Source organism: Rhinoraja longicauda, chromosome 35 (genome assembly GCF_053455715.1).
Source record: "Rhinoraja longicauda isolate Sanriku21f chromosome 35, sRhiLon1.1, whole genome shotgun sequence".
Classification (NCBI taxonomy): domain Eukaryota; kingdom Metazoa; phylum Chordata; class Chondrichthyes; order Rajiformes; family Arhynchobatidae; genus Rhinoraja; species Rhinoraja longicauda.
The window spans coordinates 7,877,406-7,899,554 of record NC_135987.1 but is presented as its reverse complement, the minus strand read 5'-3'; the positions used below and the strand labels follow the sequence as shown (position 1 = coordinate 7,899,554).

General features: G+C 38.4%; 1 protein-coding gene across 1 annotated transcript in view; it reads left to right on the top strand.

Annotated features, from left to right (window-relative positions):
- Nucleotides 1-20,807, top strand: part of LOC144609987 (anthrax toxin receptor 1-like) — a 70,224-nt gene extending 49,417 nt beyond the window's left edge. Inside the window, exons 15-18 of the mRNA XM_078428406.1 lie at nucleotides 767-862; nucleotides 2,850-3,017; nucleotides 4,255-4,335; nucleotides 17,288-20,807. Of these exons, the coding sequence (XP_078284532.1) occupies nucleotides 767-862; nucleotides 2,850-3,017; nucleotides 4,255-4,335; nucleotides 17,288-17,521 (579 nt within the window). The 3' untranslated portion in view covers nucleotides 17,522-20,807. The remainder of the gene's footprint in view (nucleotides 1-766; nucleotides 863-2,849; nucleotides 3,018-4,254; nucleotides 4,336-17,287) is intronic.
- Nucleotides 20,808-22,149: the final 1,342 nt, after the last annotated feature.

Sequence of the window (22,149 nt, the reverse complement as noted above, 5' to 3'; positions counted from 1 at the left end):
ATACCTGAAATTATATATATATATACATTCTACTCTGAGCACTCTACCACACAAGGATACCTTTGACATAAGAAGTGCACATATACTTTTTGCAGTCATAATAACTAATGTTGGTCTTCAATTTGGTCAGTAATGTATAATTAAATCCGTAAAGTGCAACAAAATAGCATGCCTTAGTTTCAGGACAGCTGGGACAGTAAGAGTTCAAGTAAAATTGAAAAAAAATAGCATCTTCTTGTGCTAACTGGATTATTAAAAGTCAAGGGTCAAAGATTTTAACTCTGAATTTGCAAAAGATCTTTGTCACAGTGCAGCTGAAGTGTACCTCTGTGTGTCATTGCAAAGCTTTTGGATTGAAGAGCAAAAACGCTCACAGTTACAGGGAGGTCTGTGTTTCAGTGTCGATTTCATTGAGATACAGTAGACAGAAGTATAGTATAGCATTTGTCCCCATATAATGACACTTGGCACGATTTATCAGAATTTGTTGCCCTGTATTTGTATGTGAATAGAACATGAATCAATGCTGATGTTAAATGCCAAGTATTAGCTTTTTTCTTGAATTACAAAGTTCCAAACAGAACAGAGGATTTCTTTGTTTTACTTTGATAAGAGCATGTATTTAGTTTATAGCTAAGGGTGATGCAACGTAGATTTTAAATCGAAGAACACTCGGTGTTTCATATTTACTTAAATTCATTCAGTGTTTTGCAGAATATCCAATGATATTTTCCACCATCTGGCAACTGTCTTTTGTTCTTTGCAGGACTCTGATGATGAAGCAATGGCAAGGAAAAAATGGCCAACAGTTGATGCATCATACTATGGAGGAAGAGGAGTGGGTGGCATTAAAAGGATGGAGGTTCTTACCTTGCTTCTTACTGTTAACAAGTTTGAAACATTAACACAATATTACCATTGGAAAGATAACAAGTAGTTCATAACAATATTTTCTTATGTGTGCTATAAGTACATCTATAATGTATTTGTTGCCTTATTGTGCGACTTGTAAATTGGGTCTTAATGCCTTCTTCAGGACACAGCAAGCCCTGAGATTTTCCCATACTATTTTGTGCTTTGGCACAGTCAAGCATAATGTAGGAATGATGATGGACAAGGTTCTTGGCCTTTTCATTTATCAGAATTAAAACATCCTAATAGACAATAGACAATAGGTGCAGGAGGAGGCAATTCGGCCCTTCGAGCCAGCACCGCCATTCAATGTGATCATGGCTGATCATTCTCAATCAGTACTCCGTTCCTGCCTTCTCCCCTTACCCCCTGACTCCGCTATCCTTAAGAGCTCTATCTAGCTCTCTCTTGAATGCATTCAGAGAATTGGCCGCCACTGCCTTCTGAGGCAGAGAATTCCACCTAATGAGAAAACAGACCTTGCGATCTCCTGCCCTCTGATCTCCTATGCTCAAGGAATATTGGTGGTTCGAAAGATTTTGCATTTGATCAACTAGTGGGGTCGGTCTGTGATCGATCAGTGCTGGTGGTGGCAGGGTGGGGGAGCTCGTTATATGCAATGGCACTGGATAGGGCCTGGTAAAGATTGGGAGAGATGTCATCTGAATGTGAGATCAGGAGCCCCAAGAATACCACTGACCTGTTTGACTCCACACCAGCATATTGTGTACTGATTGGTTCCCTGAAAAAAACCGCGTCAAAGCTCTTAACTCTAGTTAACATGTCCCTTGGTTTCTTTAAATGCAGATAAGAATTTTATAAAAGTGATCCTAAAAAGTGCATCGCTTTTAACTCAAAAACCTCCGTACATGTGCATGTCGGAGAAACAGAGGATCTGGGCAGAATTTGTGGAATTGGTACATGAACATGCAGAATATAATGGCATTTAATAACCAGATTTCAACATTCCTCTTATTATTTCAATTTGGAGATGGTCCAGTTGACAGACTCCCAAATCATAGCTTGGTGAACTCTACTACCTTCCCTTTCCTTTGTGTATTTTGTAGTCTGTTCATGGGTAGTATCTGCCTGTTTAATGAGGATATCAAGCAGCTCCCCAGTAGCGTAACACTACATCTGGTCAGCTTCAATCTGTTCCCATAAAGCGGACCGCCAACTGATCAACCTGAACACTGAGAAGCAGGAGGATTTCATGTAGCCTCCATCTCCACAGCACTTGAACCCAAGAGGCACTGCGTGACAGGATTGCCCCTGCATAGATGTTTACATAAACTCCAAAGTGGTAGTTGTGGTTGCATGACCCCGTACAACCTCCTGTCGATTTATTCAGGCTCCTTGTCATCTCCTGCATTCAGTCAGTGGTCATGCTAACCTCATTGTGCAACCACTTTGGCCTTGTGATTAATGCCTCTTAAAGTGTAAAGCACTTTGAATTGCCATTGCTGTGTGAAATGTGCTATATAAATAAACTTGCCTTGCCTTACCTTGCCTTGCCTTAATTATGGTTTTCACCTGAGTCCTTGGGGGCAATACCGATGCCTCACCTCTGGTGAACCCTCCCATTAAGTTGGTGATCCCGTTCAAATGATTGAGCTCATCCTGCATATGACAGCCATGGTGGATGAAAATAAGAAGGGACAAAGTTCGAGGGAGCCCATCAGTGCTCTGTCCCTGGAGTCTGTGCTGTCTAGAAGTGGGGCAGGAGGTCCGATGGTCAAAGATTTGACTTAGACCCATTTCTGACTTACGCTTTTCAATGCACAACCATAAAAGTTGGGAATAAGCTGATCTATCTGTGCTAATACTTGAGGAGACAGACATTCTCTCATTTTTCTTTCATGGGATATTTCTCTCTTGAATGATTTTATAATTTTATTATTTCTCTCTGACATCAACATTTGTTTTTTTATGGTCAGGTGCGCTGGGGCGATAAGGGTTCGACAGAAGAGGGTGCAAAACTAGAAAAACCAAAAAATGCAGTCATCAAAATGCCAGATCAAGAGTTCGAAATATTGGATTCTAGGCATTATAAATCCCGGTCTTACAAACCACCACAACAGAGGAAATGGTATACACCAGTCAAGGTATTTATTTCACCTCGGGGTTTTATTATAACTAATCACCAAATAATTTAATGATATATTTTCACTTAAATGCCATTGGTCTCAACAGCTAAGCAGATTCGGGTCTGGATCAAAGACAACCAAGGAGTATCTGTAGAGGAGTTAGGGACCACTAGGTTATTCTCCCAATAATCACACAATAGACAATAGGTGCAGGAGGAGGCCATTCAGCCCTTCGGCCCTTCGAGCCAGCACCGCCATTCAATGTGATCATGGCTGATCATTCTCAATCAGTACCCCGTTCCTGCCTTCTCCCCATACCCCCTGACTCCGCTATCCTTAAGAGCTCTATCTAGCTCTCTCTTGAATGCATTCAGAGAATTGGCCTCCACTGCCTTCTGAGGCAGAGAATTCCACAGATTCAATCTAACTTCTAAAATGCCCCAGTTGCCAAAATGACTTTGGGATTGACTTTGATTATAACTTTTTAATCACCCAAATAGTGGGGGCACATGCATTTTGCTGGCCTTATCACAGATTGTTATTAATATTTGATACATAGGAAAATACATGAAATAATTGTAAACAAACCTACAATAGAAAGCATCATGGTTACCAGGGACATCAAGCTGACAATTCATGTCTGGCCATTGATCAGAAAGTATGTTATCATTAGGAACAGTTATGTCTCTGAGAATCTAATAAAATAATAAGCTGGTAAAACACTACAGATGCTATATATTAATGTACGAATTCAATCATTCTTAATTAATTTATTTTTTTAATATCAGAATTTTCATATTGGTCTGTTTCTTTCCAATCTGCATAACTTTGAAAGTACCTGACATGCAACAAAACTAATGAATCGTTTTCTGCATTTTGAAGTGTATGTTTTCAAATCTTTCAATTCATTTCTGTACTTAGTTTCCATTTAATTTGTTTTGGACCCATTATGGCATTTAGCTCTTATACTGACCATGAAACACATGAGCTACCAGTAAGAAGGCACAACCAGAAAGTGCCAAATTGATCAATGCCGTATAAGATTAATATGGACTGCCTTTAAGTTGAGAGGACTTTTTAAATTTTGGGTCCAACTTTAAGAATGGACAACCTGCTACTGTTTTTTTGCCAGCTTTGTAAATCACAACTTCCTTCTCCTCTGACCCCACCCATCCCCCATTGTCTCTAAAGCGTTAGAAAAATAGCTTGTTGATAAACAATGGAAAATCAACTAACATTGTGATCATTTATCCAGGGAAAATTGGATGCCCTGTGGGCTCTCTTTCGCAGAGGATATGACCAGGTATCTCTGATGAGGCCACAACCTGGAGACAAGGTAAAAGATCAGCTGTAAAAGTACCTAAAGTACCATTACTGTGAGAATTCTAACTTAATTCTCATTTGGACAAACATACATATGAATTTTTGTACACTGCATCCCAATCAAATAACTGTAGAAGCATGTATTTGCACTTGTGAATTCTGAACATTGTGACAACGTCATTGTGTTTCTTCAGCCCATTTAAAATTACTTGCTGGCAATGTCATTTTTTAAATGGTAAGTTATCTTAAAAAGTAGCAGATGGTGTACCACTTAATACCCACAAAGCCATCAAAGCTGTAATCAGGATCATTGCTGTGCACAGCAACTGCGCAACTACTTGATATTGCATGTCGAGACATTATCTACCTAAACACTGTAATACCATTTAGTTTCAGAACTTAAGAATAGGCCATGTAGGAACTTGCAAGTTACTTTTAAGGCTACAAACACTCTTAGCCTTCAAACTTTGCTGATGAAAGACGAGCATTTTCTGTGTAGTAGTTTCAATGAAAGTACTTCACAAAATGCTGGAGTAACTCAGCAGGTCAGGCAGCATCTCAGGAGAGAAGAAATGGGTGACGTTTCGGGTCGAGACCCTTCTTCAGACTGAAGAAGGGTCTCGACCTGAAACATCACCCATTCCTTCTCTTCTGAAATGCTGACCTGCTGAGTTACTCCAGCATTTTGTGAAATAAATACCTTCGATTTGTACCAGCTTCTGCAGTTATTTTCTTACACTCAATGAATGTACTGATTGTTGCTGTCGCCATTTTACAGATCATTGTATTTGCTACCTATAATACTATTATCCACCAGTACTGGTGGCCATGAAACTCCCACATAATCATGAATACCTATCTGTCTCACAAATGCCCTTTAGCAAAGGAAATTTGTCATTCTTACCCGATCTGGCCTTTGTGTAATACCAGACCCATAAAGATGCGATTTACTTTTAATTGCCTTCCAAAATATTCAAAGAAGTCATTCAATTTAATCTCAGATCCAAGCCTTTGTTCTGTTGCTAATCAATATGTACATACAATGACTGCTTATTTATATTGCATCTTTATCATAGTAAAGGGATTCTCATAATTATGAAATCAAACAAGATTTAACACCATGTGCAGGAAGGAACTGCAGATGCTGGAAACGAAGGTAGACACAAAATGCAGGAGTAACTCAGCGGGACAGGCAACATCTCTGGAGAGAAAGAATGGGTGACATCCTCGTCTGAAGAAGGGTCTCGACCCAAAACGTCACACATTCCTTCTCTCCAGAGATGCTGCCTGTCCCACTGAATTACACCAGCATTTTGTGTCTGTCTAAGATTTAACACTAATCGACCCAAGGAAATATTGGAGTAGATAAACAAATGCATACTCAGAAAGCAAGGTTTAAAAAAACATTGTATTAAAAGATAGTAGAAAGGTGGAGATATTTAGAGATGAAAGTCTGAAGTTGAAGACTTTGGCATCTGAGGGAATTGTCTCCTTGGTGTTGTAAAGCAATTAATTTTGATGACACTGCAAATAAGCATCAGTATTCCAGAGTATTGTAAAAGAGTGATTTAAAAACCCCACAATGTTCAAAATTCAAGAGATGTTTATCTGGGAGGCCATATAGTTCAGTTAGCACATGGGTGATGAATCAATGTGGCTTGGTGGAGTTTAGAAAACAAGCAGCGGAAATGGTCAGATTTTCTAATGGTTGTCAAGTGTGCTAGCAATAAGCATACCATGTGAATTAAGAGATTGGTTTGCAGTTACTATTTGTAATACAAATCCTTTTTCCTGGAATTTGAGTGACTTGTAAGGAGGAAAACTATATCTGTACATTGCTACTAATTACACAGTCGTTTTCCGTGAAAGAAAATATTTCCTGATTTCATTCTGCTGTTGCATAATGTATGGATATGCTTCTTCCTCCTGGAAATGAAGCTGCATTGAGCTTTCTGAATAGGCATTACACACCAGCTGTATCCTGCAATGTACATCCTGTCAGACACACAAATTCCTGTTAATAAGCCCACTTATTTCTCATGCCAGCTTCTCACAATGAATACAATGAATATATTAGGGTTTCTATTTGGACATAACCTGCTTAAATATTCACGGAAACAGCACTGAAGAAAAGCAGTTTCAATCAAATTAGAACGCTCTTTGATGGCAGAGAATTGTATTTATCCAAATAGAAAATAAAGCATCAAATGTTCTAATAAGTAACTGTCAAGAAGCTGCAAAAAGAATATCTAGATGTAAAAAAAATATTCCTTTGCTTGATGTCCAGCTCTGAGGTTATGTATCGTCTTTGATTTTCAGGGATATGGCAGTAAACCAATATTTACAAAATGGTTACCAAAAAAACTACATGCGTTTAAAATAATACATGATGTCAGTGATTCAAAAGAATCCTTAAGGATCAAAAGTGGACAGTTTCCTGTCATGAAATAAGTGATTCAGCTGGCATGGCATAGTAAGTCTATGATGTGGTTGGCCATGTAGTTCGGCATGCCACTCAGTGTAAATGAAGTTCATTTTCCAAGCTTTTCCCATGTAGTTTTGCTGAGTCTCTCAAGGGGAAGGAGTATAAAAATAGATGACTTCCGGTTTTTTTCCAATTGCAAACTTAAAAAGTAACTAACTTTCCACTGGAACATACCAAGACTAATGTCATGTAAGCAGGATGTGTGACTGTGTCATCAGGAGCTGGCATATGGTTTCAATCATGAAGGAATGCTAACTGTGTAAAAAAAAACTCCACAAAACCTGACTAACAAGACAGAAAATCTTTTTTTTAATAAAAATAGGAAATCTTAATATATTTCTGTCCTAATTAATCTAACAGTAAAATCCTTGGCTTTCATATTTCATATTTCAGATACAGCGCGGAAACAGGCCTTTTCGGCCCACCAAGTCCGCACCGCCCAGCGATCCCCGCACATTAACACTATCCTACACACTTTGTTTGAATAAAATGACTTGATTGGCATAAAGTAAAGTAAAAGGGCAGCACAGTGGAGCAGCTGCTAGACCTGCTACCTCACAGAGCCAGAGACCCAGATTCAATCCTGATCTCAGGTGGCGTCTCTGTGGAGTTTGCACGCGTTCTCCCTGAGGCAACGTGGGTTTCTCCGGGTGCTCCACTTACCTCCCATATCCCAAGACATATGGGTTTCTTGGATAGTTGGCCTGTGTCAATCACCTTAGTGTGTGATTTTTTAGATTTAGAGATACAGCGCAGAAACAGCCCCTTCGTCCCACCGGGTCCGCACCGCCCAGCGATCCCCGCACATTAACACTATCCTACACCCATTAGGGACAATTTTTACATTTGCCCAGCCAATTAACCTACAAACCTGTACGTCTTTGGAGTGTGGGAGGAAACCAAAGATCTCGGAGAAAACCCACGCAGGTCACGGGGAGAACGTACAAACTCCGTACAGTACAGCACCCGTAGTCAGGATCGAACCTGAGTCTCCGGTGCTGCATTCGCTGTAAGGCTGCAACTCTACCGCTGCGCCACCGTGCCGCCCCGTGTGGGAATGGATGAGATAATAGGATAACATAGAACTAGTGCAAACAGGTAATCGATGGTTGGCATGGAGGGCCTATTTCCATGCTGCACCTTTCAATCAATTAATCAATCATTCCTATTACCCCAGTAATTCATTTTCTGATCACTTGCTAGCTGTCAATGTTTTTTAAGAGTTTTTAAATATCTCTGATTGCACATTAAAAATCTATTTATGTTGATAGATATATTAAAAATGAAATGCAAATAATTTGAATATTCAAAGTATTAAAAAAAACTTAATTGAAAATAATAAATGCGCCACGAAACAAAGAATATTAAAGTGAAATAAAATGAGGAAACCCAAGTCTATTGAGTAGGGTTACCATTCGTATACCACTGCTTTCTGATGTAAAGCTGAGGGATAGATGTAAAGTACATCTGAATCTACTCCTCAGCAAGTCAACAAATGATGAGTCCAATAGTGGAACAGTAGTCAAATGTGTCAGCGTTAACAGTGGTATTGTGTGTGTGGCTTGGAAGGAAACTTGTCCCATGATGTTGTAACTTTTAACAAAGGACATTTTAGGGTTGAGAGGGAATATCACCGTAAGCTTGGTGAGTTGGTGTAGTGCATACCAGAGGCAGTACACGTTGGAGTCATTTTGAAAATAGATGTGTTGATTATCCTTGAGAGGCTAGGCATGTGGTAGAAAAGAAATGGCTGTAGGGTCCATTTACAGAGATGCCAATCAAGTGCATTGTTCTATCTTGGATGATATGTTATTTGGCTCTATCCATCCAGTAAAGCATGCCCCCTGTGATTTGAGCTTCTGCAGATGAAAGGGGAATGGCGAGTGGTCAGAAGCTAATAGAAGCATCATTGAGTGCTAATTCTCTGCTCGGTTTTCTACCTATCATGATGAAATACGTGAAACGATTTTTAAAAACAGCAGATGCCGAATTAAAAACAAAACACTGGAAGTGCTCAACATGTAAGGCAGCATCTGTGAGGAGAAAACAGTTAATGGTCCTTCATCAGAACTGGAGAAGTGAGAAAACAAATGTGTTTTAAGTTGCAGAGAGGAATGAAGAGAAGAACGAGAATCTCTGTGATTGGATAGGAAGGAAAAAAAACCTGCAGATGCTGGTTTACATTGAAGGTAGACACAAAATGCTGGAGTAACTCAGCGGGTCAGGCAGCATCTCAGGAGAGAAGGAATGGGTGACAATTGACAATAGCCAACAGTTGCAGGAGTGGGCCATTCGGCCCTTCGAGCCAGCATCGTTTCAGTCTGAAGAAGGGTCTCGACCCGAAACGTCACCCATTCCTTCTCTCCTGAGATGTTGCCTGACCCGCTGAGTTACTGCAGCATTTTTTGTGTCTACCTCTGTGATTGGATGTTAGAATCAGTTCTAGTTAAGTTTCTATTCAGTGAAATCATGAGACAATGGTAGATATTCATGTAATTGTAATTTTAAAAAAAATCATAGAATGTACCAAATTCACCGATGAACAAGAATTTAATTTAAGCAGCATATGCCCTATCTTTTTCATCCTCAATATATGCAAAGACTTAGTTAATTTATGTTTTATTTAATTCCAAGTGCCAGCTCATTGGCACTGTTTAGCATTAAAGTTAATCTTACATTACATGTAAATAAGGCAGTTTCAAAGGAACAATGCTCAGAAACAACAAAAAAGCACTAATTTAACTTTTTTTCTCTCATCGGTTTTTTTCTCCCTCATTCATACTTTGCTTTGTTTCTGCTCAGCTGAGTCCTAACTCTTCTAATCCTTATTGTCTCTCTTCATAAATAAGTAAACTATGGAAATTGTCTTCCTGTCAAAGATTATGTCAGAAGAGTTCCAATGTTCATAATTTCTCATCGTTTGAGGCTATTAAAAAGGAATACATTTTATTTGGGTTCAATTTAACTTCTCTGCTTTTGTATTTGATATGTCTGATTATGAATCCTGGGATCCCTTACAATTTAAGGACTTCTGCGTATGTAACCCTGGTCCATATGTTCCTTCTCACCCTCTTCAGCTGTGTAATTTACTCTACATTTTTTCTTATTCTTTTACCAAACTGTATCACTTCATACTTTTCAGGACTAAATACAAGCTTTTGCCATTCTCAAATTTGAACGTTTTATCCTGCTTTTGACAGCCACTATTTTATTACTTCATTAGAATGTTAGAACAGGCAAACATGCAAGAGATTAGCTAAATGAAAATAAAATAAAAAGACGGGGGGGTTAGTTTAGGTAGAGCTCGGAAACAAGCCCTTCGGACCACTGAGTCTGCATCCACCAGCAATCCCTGCACATTAACACTACCCTACACACAATAGGGACTTTAAAAAACCCATTTATACCAAGCCAATTAACCTACAGTTGTGTTAGCCCTTGAATCCTGTAGCCACACTTTGGCAAGTCATGGAGCCTCAAGTTTCTTGAGTCGAGCACGAGTACTGCAAAACATAAACTTTATAAACTCCAAAGAAGTCAAGAGTCAAGAGAGCTTTTTGTCATGTGTCCCAGATAGAACAATGACATTCTTACTTGCAGCAGCACAACAGAATATGTAACATAGTGCACTGTAAACAATATAATAAACAAGAAAAAGGTTCAGAGTGCGTATATGTACACATAGTCACATATATACAGATCAAATATATGCACACACACATACGTACACATAAAAAACCAAGAAGCACCAAGCACCACTTAAACACTCCATAGCAACAATAACCCTACGAGTAACTAATAATATTTTATGCCAATGGAGTCCTTCTTATCTTTCCCTGGACAGTGAATGTGCAATGTTAGTTATATCACTGTAGGCCTGCTTAGGTAATGTTGCCATTAATTTAACATTGCATGCTGAACGACAACATGATCCACTTAACAGATGAAAGTGGCACACCTGTGCAGTGCCCTTCCTCATTTGACAATTAGTATAACTGTATGAACACGCATTTGTACAGCATTGTACTATTAATTTGTTATAGATCATCACCCATGATGTGCATGTATTGCTGGCTTACTATTGCAGCCTTGTAGGCAGATACCTGAGATAATCTTACACAGCTTTAAGGGACTGCTTGTTGTAAGAAGATTAAATTCAGATAACTAGTTTAAATAAAATCATAAGAACAAGGAACATTCAAACTAATAAATGGTCAATTTAAGACTCAAATTGGAAAATAGAAAGCTTGTCATGCAAAGAGTGATTAGTACTTGGAACAAACTCCTGAATAGAGCAATGAAAGTGAGACTCAATATTATGTTGCAATGTTGAATATTTAGAATAGAAGAACCAAGATATATCAAAGAGTCACCTTCATTTGTTAGTACCTTTTGATTTTGTGTTTGAGATTTTTTTTCTTTGAAAGCCTCATTACAATTGTTCTGTTTTTCCATACCACAGTCATAGTTACGAATTATTTGTTGACATGTTTGCCTCTGGGTTTGATGAAAAACATAAAAACAAATCCTGCACTCTCCAGATAAAATTGTGTCATTGGTTATCAACAAATTAAGCTGTGATATACAGTGCTCACTTCTCACCCATCCCTTCTCTCCAGAGATGCTGCCTGTCCCACTGAGTTACTCCAGTATTTTGTGTCTATCTTCCATTAAAACCAGCATCCTACACATCCTTTCCTACACATATACAGCTCTCAAAGCAGATCAATTTTTAAAAAAAATTTGTGGAAATGATTTCCATTTGAATCTTGACGTTTGTTACATTCAGATTTCTGTCTGTGACATTTCGTAGTATATTCTCTGGTGGAATGTTTGACAAAAACAAGGCAAAATGACAGTATCGAACCAAACGCAGAAAATGTCATGGCGGTAAACTCTGAGTATGCATTAACCTTTTTATTTTAGCACTGCGGAGTGAAATGGCTTCATGTATTGTTACCAGAGGTCGCTTTGAGATGGAGCTAGAGGTAATTTACCATACAAGTTAGCATCTAGGTGGTCTAATGAAATGAATACTTCAATAGATAGACCTAAAGGGACATGAGGCCATTCACAAGATGATAATTAGGGGCTGGCATTCAAGCGTGATGTCCTTAGGAAAGGACTAAACAAATTGCCGTGATTGATTGGGTTTAAGTCAGGGTGAAGGTAACGCCTGCTGCCTTAGCACTTGGGCAGAGAAAAGGCAATTTGCTGAGCAGTACGGCCAACAGCCAAACACAAGGATGAACATATGGGTAAGAACAGAATGGTGCAGCATGAATACTGCACAGATGTGAGTGGAGGTAAGGGAGTCGTTCCATATGGTGCCTTACTGGTCTTCAGTTGGTCATGAATTGCAACAAGCTTCAGTTCAAGACAGCACAGAGATTTACTGTCAGAGCTAATGACGGAAGCACGGAGAGCAGAATGTTAGCAGACTGATAAGCTGCTTCGTAGGGGCGACAGGCTGAGCTACTAACTGCAGACTGGGAAATGGACAGCTGTCATGGATAGGATCATTAGTCCAGGCTCCAACAATGCATCTTTGACACCTTGGCGTAAACACGCAATGCATACCAGGCAGCAAAAGAACAATATGCCAGGGGTATTGCATTAGAGTAATCATTATTCGTCATACCTAATTAATCTGTTTACAGAATCAGGGTGGGGGAAGGGGATAAGGGGCACGGTGGCGCAGCAGTAGAGTTGCTGCCTTACAGCGAATGCAGCGCCTGAGACTCAGGTTCGATCCTGACTATGGGCGCCGTCTGTACGGAGTTTGTACGTTCTCCTCGTGACCTGCGTGGGTTTTCTCCGAGATCTTCGGTTTCCTCCCACACTCCAAAGACGTACAGGTATGTAGGTTAATTTGACTGGGTAAAATGTAAAAAATCGTCCCTAGTGTGTGTAGGATTGAGTTAGTGTGCGGGGATCGCTGGGCAGCACGGACTCGGTGGGCCTGTTTTCGCACTGTATCTCTAAATAATCATTTAGTTGATTCAATTGTCAATTAAGTTATATAGTTAAACTAAATCCAGAACAAAAGCATAAATCAATGACTCCATCCGAAAACTCTTTAGGAAAGGAACACTTTAAACAAACAGTTGTCTTTCAGAAAATACAATAAGCAGGTTATATCGTGCCATGACTTTTCATAACCATAATTCCAACCAATAAGAGACAATTATGTATAATATATTCCTACTGAATTAACAGATTTAATTATTTGGTCTTTTGTGCAATTTAGTTTATAAGGGTACTTGCAACATGGAGAGAGGCCATTAAGTAATAGGCGTGTTTTGAACATTGAACTAAATAATTAAAACTAATTTATGCTGGAAATAATTACCATTTGAATCATGATATGTGATATGTTAAGTTTTCTGGCTGCACTCAAAAGTCCATTGAGAAATACAACATTTAAGCAAATGTTTGCAGATACCTATATTTTTGTTTAACATACCTTGCACAAGTTGAATCTGTTATTAAAATGTGAAATTTATCATGTGATACCAGGAAAGATCTGCTAAGGGTATATTCACTAAAACAGATTGTAGTCATCTTGGCTTGCTGGGCATAGATTAGCCTGATATATTCCATCTCAAATGCAATGTGGCTACCTCATTTAAGTTTCACAATAGGTTATTGAACCACATTACAATACATTCAGACATTGTTGAGCAACAGAGGGCAGATCTCATGCTGACAAAGCATTCACTTACATGCATTGCTTTCAGCCCATCACTTTTGAAACTCACAAGGAAACTGCAATCTTGCGATTCCTAACGTGTTCTTTGTCACCTAATTATGCGCCTTTCAGCCACGGGCTAAGAATTGACGACTTGAGCAGAGCAAACTTTTTTAAAGCTCCCGAAGCTGTTTTTTTGCTTAAATAAAGTTGTAAATTAGATTTTTAATTTGTTTTTTTTAACAGCTAGAAATATTCAAACCTAAATTAGATGGAAGAGCTTAATTGTATTTCAGTCAAAGCACGACACTTCTGATGAAGGCAATGATCTGACTTAAAACAGTTTAATGTGAGAGAAAATATACTCTCAGAGAAACTTGGAAAATAATAAAAGTTGTTATTAGCCATGTTGAACCACAAATCCTATTCTAGTCAGTTAGTGTGCTGGAATATTTCACAGTGCATAGGCATGATACAACTTGTTTTAGTGCAGCAGCAGCAGCAAAACTGTTGATTGTGGTTGAAGCAGAAAGGCATTCCTCTTTCCCATTTGCAAAGACCTAAGAGTGTGCCGAACAAAGAAGGGAATCTTTTCTGTCACAATATGGCTCGTGGCCTTTAAACTCTCCATCTGTTTGTCTGACAAGTCATCAAAGTGTGTGGCAGAAACTGGCAGCACTTTGACGGCCCTTCTCACTTTAAGTGAAGTGAGAGTAATTTGAACAGATTCATGGTTTCTTATTTGATTGTATACCAGCGACGAGTTAGCCATGATTTTTTTTACTACGGAGTATTTTTGTGTTTGATTAACATGGCATGAAATGAGCACAGACACTTTAGAATGTGGCTATATTCTTTAATCAGCGGATGGCCCAAAGGAACATTTAACCTGCTACGGTTGTTTTTAACAGTGATTTTAATTAATGCATAAACAATGTGAGGTTCAATTATTGAAATTAAACTCTTGCTGAGTGACTCTCTGTTCCATATGTAGCCAAACACAAGTATTTATATGGTTGTATTTCCATTCAGATTGGAACTGGCCAAGCGTGACCATGCTTCATTTGGCAATGTGTACTTCCTCAGATGTTTTGTTTGTGTCATAACCTTGCAACGAAATTGTGGTTGCAGTTAATAATGTTGATGCACTCTGCCATGCTCCCATATCAAAAACCAATATACATAATGATAACAACCCGTCCCTGACCAAACTTCCACGTTTGTTTTTAAAGACATAATGCAAAAGCATTTCATTCATTACAGTTCCTACAATTAAACCACTACACATCAACCTAATATAGGAAAATAGATGTAAGTGCTGCACAGCCAAAGTTTGGACTTGCACACCAGGTCAGTCAGCTTCTACAGAAAGACAACAATGTATGTTCATAAGTAAACAACCGCAACAGGGCGGCACGGTGGTGCAGCGGTTGAATGCTGCCTCACAGCGCCGGGTTCGATCACGGCGACTGGTGTTGTCTGTACGGAGTTTGTATGTTCTCCCTGTGACCGCGTGAGTTTTCTCTGAGATCTTCAGTTTCCTCCCACACTACAAAGACGTACAGGTTTGTAGGTTAGTTGGCTTGTTATAAATGTAAATTTCCCTACTGTGTGTAGGATGGTGTTAATGTGCGGTGATCGCTGGTCGGTGCGGACTCGGTGGGCAGAAGGTCCCGTTTCCGCGCTTTATCTCTAAACTCTAAACACTAAACCTTTGTTCCCTTTTTACAAAGGCTCACAATTCTTTTTCCAACATTTTCTTTTTTTAATTTCACATTATCTTAATGTAAGAAATAATTAATATCAGATGATATGCCCAAACTGTGCATTTTGTAAAATTGACAGCATCTTGCATCCTTGTTTCTACAAGTTGCAATGTAATAATTTCCTGGCAATTCAAGGTCGGGACAAAGAGTAAATCACTATTAAGTTAGCACGATGTTAACTGAGTACAACTTATTTAACAAGCTGAATAGTTCTAAGCTCCAGATAATTATCAGGTGGCTGCAGATAGAATGTGTTGAATTTTGAAGAATGCTCTTTGCTGCCAAGTGCTTTATTTATGTAGAATATGTATAAACAAGGACTCTGAAGAGTTGATTCAGATCTTTAAAAAAGATAGAGATTATTTTGTAAAATTCAACAAACCTCATATCGTAAAAGAAAATCAAAAATTAAAAATTCCAAAATCGGAAAAAATTAGCATTCCCAGTTCAAATGAAGCTGAAGTTTTAACTTTTTCTCATACTCGATGCATCCTGACCTGCTGAATGTTTCCAGCATTTTCTGGTTTTATTTGTAACTCATACTGTGATTGTACTCTGCCAGCTAATATACTTTTCATGATGCAGTTTAATTCAAATGAGCACATAAGTGGAAAATTCTCTTCCGGGAGTGAAAATGTTCTTCATCGTTTTGTACAATCGGCATTTTATTTCTGCTTGGCAGACTCGATTATTGTGCAGCAGCTGCTGTTGATAACTTGAGTTAGGTCAGAGGTGCTGAGCTTTTCTTGAACTAGCTCCTCCATACCAACATGCATTTATCCATTGAAGTAGCAGGGAGAAATAATGTGGTCATTCTGCACTCATCATGACAAGTGATCTTTCATGCTGTGCCACTACAAGTATCATCCCCGTGATTTGTAACACTTCTGAGAAAGAATATAGATGGTTAGACACTCACATAACTCACAGATGCCATCAGGTTCACTGTGCCAGCTCCCATCAGGAAGAGTGTACAAGTTCTTTGCCAAAACAAGGTATGGTTGCATCAATCTGCAGATGGGGGTGTGACTATTAGAGGAAACTAATATTCTTATTGAGGGAGGACAGTACACCTCTCATCTTAACTTGCCTTTAATCCTGCCCTACATAATTTTCCACAGATAGGCATTACCGATGGTATCGTTGGCAGCAAAATGCAAAAAAAAAGTCACGTGGGCATCCTTTAGAAATATGACCGGCACCCTTCCCAAAATAAAAGCAACACACAATGCCCCTGCCATTGATTATTTAACGAAAGCATCAGACAGTTTGACCACGCTCCAAAAGACCGCTTTGTGGTGCAAGCTGAACAAAGTTACGTGGCTGGGAGAAGGGGGGGAATGGACCATTCAAACCATTTCAGCAGCTGCAGAGGGCACCAGTCCGTGGCAAATAGAAGCACGTAAATCTGAGGGGAAATGGAATGATAGCTTTCTCCTTTCATGGTTATTGGTCCCATTGTATATGCAAAGTTAAGCTCACGGAGCACCTCTTCAGTTTTTGTTTGCACTGAAGGAACAAAAGATGAGCTGAAACATAAATATTCTCGCACAAGATATATTTATTAGAAGTGGTGAACTGAGTACAGCTTCAACATTTTAACCTCTGTTCAAACCCTAGTTATAAACAATTAGAGCTTTGCTTTGTAATTTGTTACCTTACCCAAATTATTAAATTGAACTAACACATCATGTCATTCTTTTATATTGATCGTGTTGAAATGTTTTTTTTTAAAAATTCTAGAGAAATAGTCAAAAATGTAGTACTACAAAATACCAAATGAGCAAAACTGTGCTAATGGAGAGCTTATACATAATGATAAATAATCATGTAAGATGCTCTTTAACAGTAATTGCAACATTAATTTTGCTGGTAGAAAATGTGGTGTCAATTCTTTCACTGATTTTTCCATATTTAACTTGTAAAAGAAGATACAGATTGAACTGTTGTGCAACATTTTCATCTGAATTGTAGGAGTGAATACAAGTGGATTGTAATTATGTTGTGCTTCTTTTCCACTTAGGGCCGCTGCATTAACTTCACCAGAGTAAAAGAACACGAACCCCCCTTTTCATGCAATACTGCAACTGCTCACGTGCCACCTCCTCACAATGAATATACTCCCTTAACCCCTGAGCCTCCCGGCTCTCCTGTGACATCGGCCAGGTCATCTGTGAGGAGCCCACCACCTGGACCACCACCATCTCGTGCGCCTCCTCCTTCACGACCTCCCCCTCGCCCTGCAGTGAGAGAATGACCTCGCAACGATTTATGCTGGCAAAAAGAGCAATGGTGAGACAGAAAGCCATGGCTAAAATGGATGAATACTACTGGACTTCAGGTCAATATTTATTACATTTATGGGCTTCTTTGAGAAAGTTAAATCTGTTGCTGTGCAGCAAGTTTCCATCTGGAGAACCCTATTGTGTAAAACATCTCTCTGGAGTTGAAGATTATATTGCGTTCGTCATTTAATTGAATCAATGGATTCCTGAATTTTTATAAAATTCATTCAACTTTAATAATGTCCTGCATTTTTGCCATCTGAAATTTTTTATACTCAAGCAGATCTCGATTGAACACTGAAGATCTGCAATTAAAAAAACCCAATACTAACTATTAATTTATGAATCTGATGTTCAGGTATGCATTTTCTTGAATTCTGTTAGTGAACATAATTACAATCCGCTGGAAAATTACATTCCCACAGAGACAGGCCCAGAATATTGATATATGGCGAAATATCAGAAAATCTGGAAAAAACATCCAAAACTATGACAATTTCTGCATGAAACTAATCTTCAAATGGTGCACTTGACAAAACAAAAAATGGCTCTAAATTAATACAAACATTACATCCAGGCAGCACATTTGACTAGAATGTAATGAAGAGCTTTCAATTAAGGGATTGTTTCAGTTCGTAATATCTCTGATTTTAGTTCCATAATGATATGTTCAAGAAACAAGAATATTTTTTAAAAGCTCAAGAACTTGCAAGAGCTGCTCCCTAACCATAACCAAAATAAATCCTCTGAATGCAGAGAATTATGTTGTGAGTTTTTGTAGCTTGCAAGCGGGACTATTGTTATATGTATAGGAATCAATAACTAATCGTTAAAGATGGAGTAATTCTGGGGGGTTACAGATTGCGTGAATAATTCGGCTTAACCCACATTTCCACAATCTTTCAGGGTGTGTATTGGCATCATGCCCTCATTATTGCAAGTTTCTGGGTTCGAGCAGAAAAACCTGGCTATTTCAGACTTATTTAGTGAGGTGATATGATTAAGAGTTTGTCACATTTACTTAAGTGTGTAAAATCGTGGTCAATCAACATCAGGTAACTCGGTCCTTATTTATCACATGTTTAAAGATAAATGTTCTGAGAAAGTAAAGCCAGGGCAAATGAAAAGGTTCTCATACTTAATTAATGTAATGCAAGCCATAGGTTAGTTGACCAGTAGAATGACTCTAACGTTGCTTGTTGATGCAATATAACAAAGATTGACCCCATAACTGATTAATTCACTGAACTCTCAACTGCAATTTAAGTTATACTTGACTTCTTTTGTACATGGTTAGTGACCCTAAACTGTGCTCTATCCAAACAATGGTCTGAATCTAGAGAGTATTCTTGCTGTCCTTGAATTTAAAATGTTGCAGATGGACGAAGAAGAGATATACACAGGTTGTGACCCACGGTATTCCTTTCTTCACATGTGTAAAGTTGAACATGCCCTTCTCATAGAACTTATTAACGAGCGACCAGATAACAGGATTGTTTTGTGACAAGATCTGCCTAGCACTATTAACTGTGGGCAATAGCTCACAGAAAGCATTCAAAAATATAATTAGGATTTTGGAACCGCTTATCTGCTGGATGCTAAGCACTTTATTGTTATTTCAATGTAAATCTGAGGGCCCAGATCCATTTTCAGACTACATCTAATTATACAATTCTAATTACTTATCCCCTTCCTTACAAACTACATTATACCATTTTCTTCAGGACGCAGCTACATTTTGGCACACGTATATAACAATGTCTATTATTGTGTTTTATAACAAACAGATGAGATACATAAATCCCATTCTGGTAAAGGAAATATTGTAAGCTTTTGTGCTAATAGAGAAAAAAAAATACTGCAGGACAGTTAAATGTATTAATTTACTAAACTATGGTCTAGGTGTAGGTACTTAAATCTAAGTAAAGTTGGCCACTAAATCCTCAAGATGCTAGATGCATGCAATAGTTAATAGAGCAAGCTTAAGTGAGCTTGAGTAGGACATGAATATTTTGCTTTAACATTTAGTACATAAACTTTGTTCATTCTTTCTTTTTAACCATGGCTTGTAATCATGTTTGAACTTGGGTTATTTCATAGAACATATCTGGTGAGCACATGAACAGGTTATGCAGTCATAAATTGAATAACATCTCCAGAAAGGCAAACTGAAATGCATTCATGTTTCTGTGGCACAGTTGCTCAATTTAATAGAATCAACAAGGAAAACAGTGATTCACTAATCATGTTTGGATCTGGGCAACTTGTGCGACATTGAGCAAAGGGACCAAAATAACCTTACACTAGTAGTGTGCCATGCAGACCATTACTTAGTTACACACAATTTAAACTCACAAAACATATTAAATACCCATGCTACTTCAAAGGAGCATTGTATAAAGATCCACAGGGCTCAGGAAATTTTATGTAAGATAGCTAGTAGCATTTTGCTAGACTGGCAACTTCATACTGAAAACAGATTAAAAGCAATTTTAAAGTGTTGATAGTGATTTGCATTCTTTAGTATTAACCCGAATGGATGACAATATTTTAAAGATGTAAAGATTCCATTAACAGTTGCTTTCAAAAACATATCTCTCCAAGAACAAATATTAAATAGAGTCTTTTGTACGGTTTTAGAGTTTGTAATTAATTTGAACACAACCATTTTTTAGCAGTTTTATGAAATTAGTTTCGATTCCTAATGTTTTTTAATTTTTTTAAATTGTTTTCTTAATGATGCCAGAATCGCAACTTTGGAATCAGTACTCAAGAAACTAAGCTGTTCCATGTTGTGTTTTATTATTTTTAAATAACAATGTGTATATTTTAGAAGCAAAATGATAAAATTATTGGGAACAGAACTTCAGTGGGAGAAGGTTGGAAGCAGGACAGATGTGTGAATATTTTGAGTGGACCTTCAATATCTGATCTGTTGTGTATTTTAAACATTTGCTGATTTTGGAAAGAAAATCATTTTGCTATAAAATTCAACAGCTGATCGGTTTAGCAATGTGTTAATTGGTCACATTTAAGATATTGAATATTTTAAAGTGTAAGGAACATGTAAATGCAAACATGACAGAAAACACCCAATTTTCAATTTCTGCCACATGTGGGAATCCTCATAAATAAAGGAATGTATTTTGTCTATTGCATCAACGGAATACATAATTTGACACGATACAAATAGATTTTTGAAATATTGAAACAGTTAAATTGTGTTTCACATTTGTATTGGCATCAATCTGTTTTAAATGTACATCTGATAAGTTTGTACCTTTCCAGTTTGTCTGTACTATCTGTAATCATTAATAAACTGCAAATCTTTTACGTAATCTGACACGTTTTTTGTTTGATGAAGGGGGTAGAACATAGAATAGAGCATAAGTCCAGGCCATTCGGCCCACAAGGTGCCGAACATGATGCCAAGACTGTCACTTATCTAGTTGCACATAACCCATATCCTTCCTTCCATTCCCTCCCTATCCACATGCTTCCATATCCAAAGGTCTTTTAAATGCCACCAACATATCCGTTTCTTCAGGTGGGTCTGTAACGCCACTCACCATCAACAACAACATAGTCACAACTGTGGAGTCATTTAAGTTCCTTGGAACCATCATCTCCAGGGACCTTAAATGGGGAGCCACCATCGACTCCACAGTCAAAAAGGACCAACAGAGGATGTACTTCCTGCGGCAACTGAAGAAACACAATCTGCCACAGGCAATGATGGTCCAATTCTATACTCCTATCATTGAGTCCGTCCTCACCTTCTCCATCATGGTCTGGTTTGGCTCAGCCACCAAGCACGACATCCGTTGGCTGCAACGGATCGTTCGCACAGCTGAGAAGGTTGTTGGCTGCAACCTTCCCTCCATTGACGAACTGTACACTGCAAGGGCCAGGAAGCGAGCGGGCAAGATCATCTCTGACCCCTCTCACCCTGGCCACAAACTCTTCGAAGCACTTCCCTCTGGAAGGCAACTCCGGACTGTCAAAGCAGCCACAGCCAGACATAAAAACAGCTTTTTTCCACGAGTGATAGTTCTACTCAATAACCAAAGTCTGTAGTCTTTTTTTTGCTCTGGTTTATTTTCACCCACATGTTTAGACCGTAATGGTGTATCCTTATTGTTTTGATGTGTTTATGCTTTATTCTTAATTGTTAACTGTATGTTTGTGTTGTCATTTGTGAGCGGAGCACCGAGGCACATTCCTTGTATATGCATACTTGGCCAATAAACTTATTCATTCATTCATTCATTCACCTGTTCATTTCCATCCGCAATGCTGCCTGAACCACTGAGTTCCTCCAGCCCCTTCTTTTTAATTTCCTATCTATCTTTGCATCATCATCAAAATAACCAAATATTTGGTATTTTCATCAAAATCATTTTTGTTGTTTAATGCCGAGGCCCCAGAACTGATCCATGTGGCACACCATTCATTACATCTTGCCAACAAGAAAAAGATACATTTTAGCACATTTCTGTTTCCTTTAGCAGGTGCCCAGAATCCATGCCAAAACACTGTGAGCTTTTACTTTTCTGCAATATTCTTTGATGAGGCACCTTATCAAATGACTTCTAGAAAT